General features: G+C 42.0%; 1 protein-coding gene and 1 pseudogene across 1 annotated transcript in view; one reads left to right on the forward strand and one right to left on the reverse strand.

Moving 5' to 3' along the window:
- LOC102420940 overlaps positions 1 to 1,173 on the reverse strand; it is a 37,527-nt pseudogene extending 36,354 nt beyond the window's left edge.
- The window catches only part of STOX1 (storkhead box 1), a 45,000-nt gene that overhangs the window by 30,378 nt on the left and 1,020 nt on the right, over positions 1 to 13,602 (forward strand). Inside the window, exons 2-3 of the mRNA XM_006105328.3 lie at positions 7,930 to 8,082; positions 10,337 to 12,701. Coding sequence (XP_006105390.1) covers positions 7,950 to 8,082; positions 10,337 to 12,701 — 2,498 coding nt within the window. The 5' untranslated portion in view covers positions 7,930 to 7,949. The remainder of the gene's footprint in view (positions 1 to 7,929; positions 8,083 to 10,336; positions 12,702 to 13,602) is intronic.

The following is a 13,602-nucleotide window of genomic DNA, read 5'->3' on the forward strand; positions in this document are numbered from 1 at the left end:
CTCAATAAATATTTGCTGGATAAGGAATGAAGGACTGCTACTACTATCGGTGTTTTTGTGTACCTAGTGCTACACTATGGTAGCCACTCATTACATTTTTCTTAATTGATCCATGTATATCTCCATCTGATGAGACCAGAGAGCAGCAATTCATGGGAGAGCCAGTCTGCATTTGAGCCAGTCTTCATGACAGGACTTTTAAACACTTAGGTGTGGGGAAGAGTGCTTTAGGTGGAAGAAGTAAGGACAAGGAAGCCGAGATGAGAAAGTACAGACTATTTAGGGAGAGGCTAGTTTGAATGGAGAGAAGTCACAGCTGAAGGGTAATAATAGGTATTGCAGAAAAGGGATTGTTGCCAAACATGATTGGGAAACATTGGGTTAATCTAGGTTGTCCATTACAGTTCTTAGAACCTTTAACAAGCCACTGTGACTCCAAGCAGCATTTCTCAAACATTTGACCTTGGCACCATTTTTTTAAAAATTATTTTTATTGATTTCAGAGAGGAAGGGAGAGAGATAGAAACATCAATGATGAGAGAGAATCATTGATTGGCTGCCTCCTGCACGCCCCCTACTGGGGTGATCGAGCCCGCAACCCAGGCATGTGCCCTTGGCTGGAATGGAACCTGGGACCCTTTAGTCCGTAGGCCGACGCTCTATCACGGAGCCAAACCAGCTAGGGCGGTACCTTTTTTTTTTGCAGAGCACTTCATAGAATGAATTTCCCACAGAACACATTTTGGGAAATGCTGAGCTAGCAGCCCACATTTATAGACAAGGAAACTGGGACCCAGACAGATGACCGACTCAGAGCCACATCTCTCTGGTTAGAACCTCTGTCAGATGGACCTCCGGTGTGATGCTCATTTGTAATGTAAGACTATGTGTATATAAAGGACACCTTTATTACAGGGAACTTTATTTTTATTCAAACAACAACCTTGGGCTAAAATTTCCCCCATTTTTGTACAGTAATTTTTAAAAACTTTGATTAGCGTTTATTTTATGCTAAATTTACTCCTGGGCCGTAAGTTTTTGTTGCTTCAGTTTCTTCTGGGACATCTTTTTCGTCTGTGCAACCTTCTCCTCTGGTTTAGGAACAATCTGCTCTTTTTCAGTAGGATCATCTCCATGTGGCAGGGAGCGCTCATGCCCCCCACCCTTCACCATGAGCTCTGTTAAGTTCTACTCCACATCTTGGGGGAGCTTTGTCCACCCAGATGTGCTCAGTGACCAGAGAGTCTACATCTAAACCAGTGATGGCGAACCTTTTGAGCTCGGCGTGTCAGCATTTTGAAAAATGCTGACTTAACTCTGGTGCTGTGTCACATATAGAAATTTTTTGATATTTGCAACCATAGTAAAATAAAGACTTATATTTTTGATATTTTTTTATATATTTAAATGCCATTTAACAAAAAAAATCAACCAAAAAAATGAGTTTGCGTGTCACCTCTGACACGTGTGTCATAGGTTCGCCATCACTGATCTAAACCCTTAACTTCAGCCTCACTTTCTATATATTTAAGCATGTGCAGCAAAAATTCAGCACTCCTTTTAGGCCACCCACCCTGTGTCCAGCCCCACTGTTTAGCCTGGGCACACCTACCAACTCTGCCGTTGTACTGATAGAATGGGACACATTGAAAAGGACATCCTTCATCCGGCCACCGAGACTCAGTGGTTGAGTATGGACCCAGGAACCAAGAGGTCACCGGTTTGGTTCCCATTCAGGACATATGACCAGGTTACAGGTACGTGCCCTTGAATTGAACCCAGGGCCCTTCAGTCCGCAGGCCTGCCCTCTTTCCACTGAGCCAAACCAGCTAGGGCAGTGTGTGCTGTTTAAAGCCACTGAGTTTGTGATGATTTATTTTGACAGCCTTATAAAACTCACACACTTGGGTGAAGTCATTAACGTATCCATAGTGGAAGCCTTGAAGGAAGAGAGGTTAGGACAGGGCACCACAGGGCTGGAAGAGCTTTGGGCCGAATGTAAATGAGTTTTATTGCTTTTAAAAAACTGGCGGGGGGGCGGGGGGGTGTCAGGTAGGTGGGTTAAGTCATTCACATCCTCCCCTCCCAGTCTGGAGTCCCTGTATCTCTACCCAACGTGAGGGGTAGTGGTCATGGGGAAAGGCTGCGGGAGGCTCAAGGGGCTCCCTGAAGTAGGGCCGCCTCTGTGTCTATCCTGACAACCAAATCGCGAAGAGTCTCCGTCATCAGTGGCCCAAGTCCTCTGCAACTCAATTGAAGGTGGATATTAGTGGATGTATCACTTGAAAGGAATGCTAATGCACTGCTCCTGAGAGGCTGAAGTGTGGTTATTAAAGAGATGCCATTATGAACTCCTGGCTGTGGAACAGCCCAGCCTCCTGAGCGAAGCCTTGAGCTTTTCAAGAGGGGGCATTTCCCAGAAGGGAAGCCATTTGTCTAGGAGTCCAAAATAAACATCTCCGCGCTTGAGAAAGAATCTCAGCCGCCATGGTAGACGCACTGACTACCCTTAGACGGCAGCCAGTTTCTGAGTCTTGGTGCTCCTTTGTTTCTAAATGCGGAGTAAAGTGTTTGCATTCTTTTATTTCACGAAAAGAAAAGGGCGCTATGGAGAGGGGCTTGCTTTTGCTGACCTGAGCCTTTCTTCTTTCTGTGTTCCCATTTTGTTTGATTTTCCGAATCTATTCAAAGCCATAGACATTTTTGCACAGCATCTTATCTCTGATGAGATGCACGTTGTTACAAAATACTTTCATTTTTGAAAGGTCAAGATTAATGTTAATGTTAAAGAAATTTGGAAATTCTGTACTGGATAAAAGTACAGTTTAAAATCAGGGAAGCTTCTTGGATTACTTAGAACAATACATCCTTTTTTTTATTAAACTTGGGTGGATTGCAGGCTGCTTTATTCTTGCTCTATTGTCATCTCTAATGCACGTAGAAGATACCTTTCCCACAGTGTGACTCAATACAGGCGCCCGAAAAGATGGTCTCAGATTTCACGTGCCGGGTAATTAGCAGAGTTTGAGTGGCTCGGTTTAACTGTTTGAAGGTCAATAATGCATGAATTTCTGGCAGACTGCCTAGCAAAGAGTTCACACACACATTTGTATGGGACTAAACTTTTGTATACTAGAGAAAATTTGTGTTTTGAATATGAAACAAGCAATGTTAGGATTAGTTTTGCCTAGAATTTAGTTTGATGGCAAATTCTTCCTTTAGTATGACTCAAAAAAGTTCTGATGGGAATGCTTTCCAAATTTCCAAAGAACACTTTGTTTTGCATGTTTGGTAGCACAACCTCTTATGGACCTTAAAATCAAATGCAGGCACCCCAAGTTAAAAATGTCAGAATTTGCCCTAACTGATTTGGCTCAGTGGATAGAGCATCAGCCTGCGGACTCAAGGGTCCCAGGTTCGATTCTGGTCAAGGGCATGTACCTTGGTTGTGGGCACATCCCCAGTAGGGGGTGTATAGAAGGCAGCTGATCGATGTTTCTCTCTCATGGATGTTTCTAACTCTCTATCCCTCTCCCTTCCTCTCTGTAAAAAATCAATAAAATATATTTTTTTAAAAAGTCAGAATTTAGTTTCCATGAGGAGGCCCTTTTAGAATTTGTTTAGGTGCTTTAATATGTAAAATAAACTTATACTTATGGCTCAGTTGGTTGGAATGTTGTTCCATACACTGAAAGGTGGTGGGTTCGATTCCAGGCCAGGCACATACCGATGTCATCAGTTTGGATAGTTGAATTCTATATTTGCTGATTGGGCACCTATGTGCTGCATACATTTAATTTGCCTTCCACTATTTCCCCCCCAAAAGTAGACTTATAAAAAGTAATTGTTTTAAAACTCGTAACTTGCTTTATCACAAATGTAAAATAATTTATATTCTATTTGGTTAACTTTGGTTAATTCTCCCTGGGAAGAGCAGCAAGATATCAATAAGATAAAAATGTTCTTTGCACAAAAAGTGGCATTAAATGTAGCAGGCACAAATCTGTGTGGTTCTGCTTTGTTGATAGTTTTTGTGAAACCAGTCTTTCAGCCTAAACACTTTCCCACTCTCCTGGCACCAAGAGTACAAGGCTGTGTAAACATAGAGCATTGTTGTGAACTGTTTACTCTGCCCCACAGCCTCTCCTAGCCTTCTGATCCCTGCTCCTTCTCAAGGGTCAGAGGTCAGCAGCAGGCTGGACTGAAGGATGCTCTTCAATAGTAGCTGAGGATAAAGGGCTGGCCTTCTCTTATTGTGAAATCTGTAAGTGGAATCTTCTACCCAGAAAGTTATTTTTGCATTTTGGTTATTGTATTCCCAAAACTCAAGAAATGCAAAGGTAACCAGAGCAAACCGTGGCTGTAGCTTGAAAATGATTCCTGCATCCGTCACAGATGTTCCCATGTCACTCTGCTTTCCTGCATAAGAAACTCTTGATGATTTATGCACCTGCGGACGTATCTTAGCAACGACGGTGAAGGAAATGTACTGAGAAACTGCTAAGCTTTGTCTAGAAAGGAGCTCCAAAGCAGAGGTTAAATGTGATTTAGCATGTTCTCTACAATGCAGCTGATTTATGGTTGTATTAATTTTAAGGGGAAAAAAGATAAGTTGTCTTTCTAGTTGGTAGTGGATTTGTTTACTCTTGCGGTGATCACTTCCTAAGGTATATAAATGTTGAATCCCTATGTTGTACACCTGAAACTAATATTGAATGTCAACTATAATTAAAAATAAATTAAAATAAAAATACATAAAATTTTAAAAATAAAACACACCTTCCCCAAACTGGTAGGAATTATGAATACGTCACGGTTCGATTCCCGGTCAGGGCACTGACCGTACCTCAGCAGCAGGTTTCCCAGCCCGGGTAGGGACAAATGTGGGAGGTAACCAATCAATGTCTCTCTCTCCCCCTAACCCCCCTCCCTTCCATCTCTCTTTCCCCTCCCCTTTACTCTCTCTAGAAATCAATGGAAAAAATATTCTCAGGTGAGGATTAACAACAACAAAAAGAAACATCAATGATGAGAATCATTGGTGGGCTGCCTCCTGCACGCCCCTCTATTGGGGATCAAGCCCACAACCCACAACTGGGGCATGTGCCCTAACTGGGAACGGAAGCGGGAATCAAACCATGATCTTCTGGTTGATAGGTTGGTTGATGCTCAACCACTGAGTCACCCGGCTGGGCTGAAATTAATACTTTTTAACTAAAAGCAGTCAGGGTAACTCCCCTTTTTCCAGACCCCTCAGGGCACAACCAATGCAAAACATACTCTCATTGTTTTATCATGTTAATTTTGACTGTTAACTATACTGTACCCACCTATTAAAAGATACATGTGTCTATCAATTTACTTTTCACTCAAGCCTTGAGGTTACCCTCTCCCCGCTTGCTTTCTCCCACCTCCCTAATCTATCACCAGTGGATTTCATGTAACCCTCTTGTGTCATCTCTTTTTAATGTATAAAATAAGCCACAAAGCTGCCATTCTCTGGAGCACTGTCTCAATTCGTTGAGATTTTGCTTCCCCACAATTGTTGACAGTTTGGCTCAAACTCTCAAAAATTCTTTAAAAAAAAAAATTCTTCACAGGTTTGAATGTTTCTTACGTTGACACCCCCTCCTCATTGAATTAAGGACTTCAGGTCCACATGGATTGGAGGCAGGAAATCAATTTAAGATCACATACAAGGAAAAAGTCACAGCATTTTGGAGATGAGGGAGAGAGATATGTAAAAATTTAAAGTCACTTATTTAAAATAGCACCTAGTTATGTGAAAGAAGTATACAAATATTTGAAATGATACTTTAATGTTGTGTTTTGTCTGGTTGAGGAGGGATGTGAAAGAGAAGAGAGTAAATAAATCTCTGACCTGGAGGGAAAAAAGAAAGGCAAAGAGGAAATGAAGTTAAGGAGAGAGGTTTATTACCCTTGGCTCAGAGAGCACCATCTCTCATCACTGCCCTTTGAAATGCTAATTAATTGATTAGCCACTCATTCTAGCTCCTCAGAATCCTGTGGGATAGCCACAAGCACACCAAGAGGGGAGCCTTCCCTGGGCTGCCCAAACTGCAATTCTATCCGGTGTTGTGACCTGAGGCCCAGTCTGCCAGATAGAGAAGCTTAAGTAAAGAAGAAAACAAACCAATGTGAGGTATAACTGCACACAGCTTACCAGTTTCCCTAAGGAAGTCCTTTATCTTATTACTAGAAGTCTGATGCACGCCCGGAAGGTCATCTGGAAGGACGGCTGGTCTAATTAGCATATTACGCTTTTATTATTATAGATGGGCCTCTCACCAGCTTTGGCTGCAACCCTTCCCACCATGCCAGTCCTCACCACCTTCCCCTCAACAGCCCCTGCAGTGAACCAGCCTCTAAACTGTCACTGCAGGAAATATCTGGCTAAGTTTCTCAGTTCTTAGGCTTTCTTCTGGCTACACTGGACTCCCATGTAGGCCATGTTTATTTGTTGAATGGTTAGCTACTTTAACATTGCCGTCATTAGCACCCCAACCCCTGCCGCTCCAAAGAGTGGACATCACCTGGGAGGTTGTTAGAAATGCAGAATCACAGGTTCCTCGCCAGTCCTTCCGAATCAGAACCTGCACATTAGCACAATCCCCTGATGCTTGCCATCTGCACAGTCCAGTTTTAGAAGCACTGCTGGCCTCTCTTCCTTTCTTGCCGCTTCATCTGCCAGAAACCACACTAAAATCACCTGGAGACGCAGGGCTCCTTCATAATCTTCATACTGGTTTTTAAATTTCCTAATTTACTCCAAGAACAGCTCCTCAAACCCCCCTTTCTACCTTTCATCTCATCGTTCCCATTTCTCCCCTCCCATTCTTACCCATTCTCCTCTGACTTTACAGAGATCAGATAACTTGCCATGCTAATATTTTTCTTTCTCTGCCTCAGTATATTTCTGGGCTTCTGCCACCCTCCGTTGGTTCCTCAAGTCTCAGATGAAGTAAAATCTTCATAATTTCTAAGCTAGTTCTTCTACCTGTACCTTTTATTCCCCAGACATTTGGCAATGGAGACATTTTTGGTTGCTGCGGATGTGAGAGATACAGTAGGTGGAGGCCAAGGGCACTACTAAACATCCTACAATGCACAAGACAGCCCCCTACAGCAAAAGTGAGCGTACATAGACCTCATCTTATAATGGAAACCCAGTATCACACCCTTGATCATGACTGCAGATTGTGCAGATGATGGCCAGTTCACCATTTGTCAACCCAGAGCCTCTTGTTTTTCTTTCCAAGGAGACTGAGCTCTACATTGATGTGATTGAAGTCCCTCTGCAGGGTGCCTCTGGGACCCCTCATAGTAATTGTGTGTCCCTTCAGAGTGAAGTCAACATTTTCTGGAATGTCAACAGTCTGATTGCTGAAAATGGTCTTCATTCTCACAGTAGATGTGGCAAAGAGTTCAAATCTTCTTAATCATTCCAATCAGGAAAGTGTGGAATGGTGAAAATACTGAATTAGGTGTCAGAAGACCTATTTCTGTTACTGTACTTGCTTTTAGACCTTGGGACAATTACTTGAGCTTTCTGTGGCTTTGTATATTTTAAAATATGAAAAATGCTTTGAAATACAATTGTCATATAAGCCTTGTCTGACCTAAACTATGATATCACTTTGTGACTTTCATACTCTTACTCTTTTCTTGTACTGAAAAAAATACTACAAACTTCTTAAAAGTAGGGACTATAATGTAAACTCTTTTCTTCTACAGTTTCTGTTCTTGTACGTATCATGTTAACAGATTCCGAGTAAGGACTGATGGAAGAATAGCAGTTCCACCTGCTATTCAGTCTTTATAAATGTGCTTGATTCACTAATTTCAAATAGTTTACACTCTATCAAATTTATCACCTTTCCTTTTTTTTTTTTTAAATCTCCAATTTAGGTGATGTCTTTCCAGTGCAAATGAATCCAATAGCCCAATCACAGTTTATACCTTTGGCTGAAGCTCTTTGCTGTGCTATATCTGACATGAACGCTGCTGAGATTGTAGTAACACAGGAATCACTGTTGGAGCATTTGATGAAACATTACCCAGGTAAAGTAACAGGTTTTTCTCTGTTAGTTCTTTGCATGTGTTTGATGGTTTTATTTACAAATAATCTTAAACACAAATGAGCTGGATGATATCCAAAGTTTTTTCTATTATAGAACCTTATATTAGAGCCTTGCCAGGAAAAGGCCTGCATCAGCAAATTTGATAAGGGTGTTGTTGTTTTTTACATTCCAATTAACTTTTTAAAAAACAATACTTACGCCCTAACCGGTTTGGCTCAGTGGATAGAGCCTCGGCCTGCGGACTGAAAGGTCCCAGGTTCGATTCCGGTCAAGGGCATGTACCTTGGTTGCGGGCACATTCCCCAGTAGGGGGTGTGCAGGAGGCAGCTAATCGATATTTCTAACTCTCTATTCCTCTCCCTTCCTCTCTGTAAAAAAATCAATAAAATATGTTTAAAAACAAAACAAAACAAAAAAGCAATACTTATGGCAATAAATAAACCAGACTCTGTAGAAAGGAGTGCAAAGGAAGAGTTCATCTTCTCCCCCCGACACCTCCTATTCTTCCATTGCCACTCCCTAGAGGTGATAATTTCTATTGTCTATGGTTTCTTATGTATACTTTCATAAGTTATATTTGAGTATATGTATCTTTTTTTTTAATAACATAAATTGGATCATTCTATACATTCTATCTGCACTTTTTAAAAAACTTACATATTTTGGAGGTCTTTCTGTATCAGCATATATTGAACTCATTTTTTTCCTATCCCAGTGTGTGAATGTACAAGAGTATTTTTTATTTTCCTTATTCTAAAATGAATGTGCATATTGTAGAAAAATGTGGTTAATATAGAAAAGTAACCACTTGGTAGTATGGCCGCCCAAAAGAAACCAAGGTTAACATATTGATGTATTTTCTTCCAGTGTTACACTTTTTTATGTGTTAGTATTTATTTTATGCTGAATTTACTCCTAGGTCATACGTTTCTGTTTCTTCAATTTCTTCTGGGAAATCTCTTTCTTCTGTGCACCCTCCTCCTCTGGTTTAGGGACAATCTGCTCCTTTTCAGTAGGATCGTCTCCAGGTGGCAGGGAGCGCTGTGAATGGGTTAATCCGCCAATGAGCTCTGTTACGTTCTACTCTGCATCTTGGGAGCTTTATTCACCTGGATGTGCTCAGTGACCAGAGAGGCTACATCTACATCCTTAAGTCCAGCATCACGCTCTGCATTTTTAAGCATGTGCAGCAAAAATCAGCACTCTTTTTAGGCCATTGACCATGTGTCCAGCCCCACTGTTTGGCTTGGGCACTCCACCATTGTAATGACCAAATGGCACACATGGAAAGTGACACTCTGCCCAGCTGGTGTGGCTCAGTGGTTGAGCGTCAGCCCATGAACCTGGAGGTCACGGGTTCGATTCCCAATCAGGGCACATGACCAGGTTGCAGGCTCGATCCCCAGTGGGGGTGTGCAGGGGTGGCTGATCGATGATTCTCTCTCATCCTTGATGTTTCTATCTCTTCCTCTCCCTTCCTCTCTCTGAAATCAATAAAATCATTTTTTTTAAATGACATCCTTCAGATACTTAGTGGCTTTTTGGGTATGCATTCCCTTGATGACCTGGGAGTTTCACAAGTGTTCTTAAAGTGAACACGAAGATTGGAACTTCTTGATTTGCATGACTTCGTGGAGTTTTCTAAGTGACTACCAATCACCTCTGACCGCCTCCCAGTGTTAACACTTACACATACATGTTGAACATTGTTTTCACAATATAATTTTAAACCCTGCTATTTTGAAAAGGAAATTTCTTTTAAAAGTATCACCTTCCCAGTTTGAAAAACCACCATAATCCAGATTTTAAGTAGTTTGCCCTCACCCAAGCACAAACTGGTTTTCATTTTCTCTTTAGCTTCTTAAGATTTAAGCAATGAGACTGGTTTTCAAAAACTCCTATGTTTGTTCTTAAGAATACTTTCCTTAGGCAAAATTTAAATTTGTAATGGGATTGTATAACTCAGTGTTTATAGTTTAGTGAGCTCAGGTGATTTTCCTCTACTTAACTATTAGCCTAGCCATATGTCTTTGTGTGGACCAAATTATATTCCTGTTATTCAATTAAATTATGATGACTGTTAACATTTCTTTGGCATTTTAATGACATATCAATTGTGTTATAATTAGCTCTAGGTTCATCAAGCAAATGTGTGGTCATTTCTGTGTGACTGATTTCACTCATTAAAATGTTTCTTATTCAGAATTTACCAGTGTAAAATGCTTTTGTTTTAGGCATTGCAATTCCATCTCGAGATATTCTCTATACCACTCTGGGAACTCTGATTAAAGAAAGGAAGATTTATCACACTGGAGAAGGATACTTCATAGTTACTCCTCAGACTTACTTCATCACAAATACAAACCCCCAAGGAAATAAGAGAGTCCGATCAGATGAGAGTCACGAGATACCTGCTTGCATCACGTACCTGGTGAGCGTGGAGAGCTGTGCAGAGTTTGCAGAGTTAGCCAAAGAAAACACTGACCCCGCTTCCCACTGTCCGTCTTGCCGGTGTTTCCCTGACGTGTGCTCTCAGGATCCACAGGAACCACCCGCTGCTGCAGAAGTGACTAGAAAAGGCCAGAAAGGTCTTGGGGAATCCAAATCTTTGGTACAGAATCGAGCAGTTTCAGTGTCTGAGGAGAACCATGTCTCTGAGAGCACCAAACCTTTACCATACACGAAAGACAGAGACAAAGGCAAGAAGTTTGGCTTTAGCCTCTTCTGGCGCAGTATGTCCAGAAAGGAGAAGTCCAGAACAGAGCACAGCAGCTTCTCTGCCCAGTTCCCACCGGAAGAGTGGCCTGTCCGAGATGAAGATAACTTGGACAATATCCCTCGAGACATTGAACATGAGATAATCAAACGCATCAATCCCGTTCTGACTGTTGACAACTTAATCAAACATACCATCCTAATGCAAAAATACGAAGAGCAGAAAAAATATAACAGCCAGGGCACTTCCACTGATATGCTGACAGTCGGGCATAAATATCCTTCAAGAGAGGGAGTTAAGAAAAGGCAGGGCCGGTCTGCAAAGCCTCGGCGGCGGGGCCGTTCTCATAGGGATAGACACAAAGCCAGGAGTCAGGGAAGCGAGCCTCGGCCAGGAAGCATTCGACTGGAGAAACGCCTCCAGCTCCCTGCTACACAGCCCACCTCCAGAATTAAAAGCCCAAATGAAGCAGGAGTTCAGAAACCACTTGGTGAGAACCCATCAGAGCTGGGTTCCCATCTGATTTACAAAAAGCGAATCAGTAATCCTTTCCAGGGTTTGTCTCACCGCAGGAGCCCAATAACCAAAGGGCACAACAACCAGAAGACCAATGATTTGAAACCCAGCCAGATTAGACCAAAGGGCAAGCCTTGCCAAAGGTCAAGGTCTTTAGATTCCTCACGAGTCCTTGGGAGGGAGGCCAAACAGCCATGGGCTGAACAATGTAATGATAAACCGAGGGCAGAATCCATTCCTATGAGTCACTCTACTGTCAAGCCTGTCAGTGATGATTTTAGAGATCACCTCTTAAATTACTCCCAATGTCGTGTTTTGCAACATGATAGTCAACGCTGTTCCTTTAGGGAAAGCATGTTGACATATGATGTGTATGGTAGAGAAAACAAAGTAATCCCTGAAGACTTGAGGGAAAGTTATTCTCACTCTGACATGTTAGGGGTGACAAAAGAAACACAGAATGTCCTTCCATCACTGGGTTCCTCCTCTTTAGACCAGGCATCTTCTGCTTGTAGATTAGTTGACAAAACAACACACCAATTCCAAAATCTTGGTCTTTTGGATTATCCTCTTGGTGTGGACCATTTGAGTCAACCTGAGCGACAAGACAGAGACTCAGAGGAAACACTAATGAGAGAGGCATTTGTGCAGGAAGCAGAGACCGTGAGCCTAGAAAATGAGGTGCTTTCTGACGATGACCAAGCCTTGTATCAAAACAAAGTGGAAGATGATGACGGTGCCTGCAGTTCATTATATTTAGATGAGGATGACTTTTCCGAGAATGATGATTTGTGTCAAATGCTGCCTGGCCACATTCAGTACTCCTTTTCTGGGGGAAGCAAATGGAATCATTCTGGAAAACAAAAGGTAGCTGAAAGATCTCTGGCTGAGTACAGCAGCAAAATACAGAGGTTTGAGCCTCTGATGCTTAAAGGAAATGAATGCTACACACCTGCGTTGCTCACTAATCCAGGTGAAAGCCAAAAGCCTAATCTCTCTGCAGAAAGCTGTGGCCTCAATTCAGGGACCCAATCCGGATTTAACTATGAAGAGGATCCCAGTGTTGCTGAATGTGTACAGGCCTCAGCATCTGCTGAGGGAAGTATATTTGATTACTACAGCTCAAGGAAAGCCAGCTCTGAGGCTGAAACACCACAAGACTTCCTGGGTGACACAGGAAAGAAAGCAGCTTGCTGGTCTCAGAGTGCTCAGGATCAGGAAATGAGAAAACGGTTCACACAGAAGTTAGAACTTTTCAACACTACACATATGCCAGTGATGGCTCAGGATATCCAGCACGAACACAGTCACTTGGAAGGAACGGAAAATCATAGCATGGCGGGAGATAGTGGGATAGATTCTCCACGGTAAGTGCACAGAAAAGTGATTAGCAACTACCTCACAGGGTTTATTAAAATTAAGAATATATTGAGTTACCTAGTGGGCAACCCCTGAGTTATCTTTTTATAATGATACTCTTCTGCCAGCCTTTATTTTACTGAAAAAAATTATATGAAGTTACAATGCAATCTCTTATATAATAGAATATATTGTTCATTTTTTGAAGCCATTAAAAAGAGTGTAATAACAACTAGGAGATAATTAAATCTGAGTGTTGACGGAATCTATGAAGGATTTAGAAACAACACACAGACTCAAACATTACAATAAACGTTTTTCTTGGAAAGGGTGAAAAAGGAACTTTTTATTTTTATTGATTTCAGAGAGGAAGGGAGAGGGGGAGAGAGAGACAGAAACATCAATGATGAGAGAGAATCATCCACTGGCCGCCTCCTGCATGCCTCACACCAGGATCGAGCCTGAAACCCAGGCATGTGCCCTGAATGGGAATTGAACCGTGACCTCCTGGTTCATGGGTCAACGCTCAACCACTGAGCCACATAGGCCGGGCAGAAATTTAATTTCGTAAAAAATGCTTATGATTAAAAAACCCACTTATAATTCTTAAAGACATGAAGAGAAAAAGGGAGGGAAGATAGCATTTGAGCATCAACTATGTGCCATATTGTTATAAGAATTGGGGGACAGAGATCAACAAGATATTGTTGTACCTGTAGGAAGCTTACAATTTAATTTAGTTGAGACCAACAAACAATACAGGCAGATTGAATTCAAGAACAAAGCATAAACTCTTCCTAACTGCTAAAGAGGTATGGAATTAAGAGAGATGTGCTGGCCTGGCAGGTATGGCTCAGTGATTGAGCATCAACCTATGAACCAGGAGGTCACGGGTTGATTCCCAGTCAG

The sequence above is a fragment of the Myotis lucifugus genome, unplaced genomic scaffold, assembly GCF_000147115.1.
Source record: "Myotis lucifugus unplaced genomic scaffold, Myoluc2.0 scaffold_671, whole genome shotgun sequence".
NCBI classification, from domain to species: domain Eukaryota; kingdom Metazoa; phylum Chordata; class Mammalia; order Chiroptera; family Vespertilionidae; genus Myotis; species Myotis lucifugus.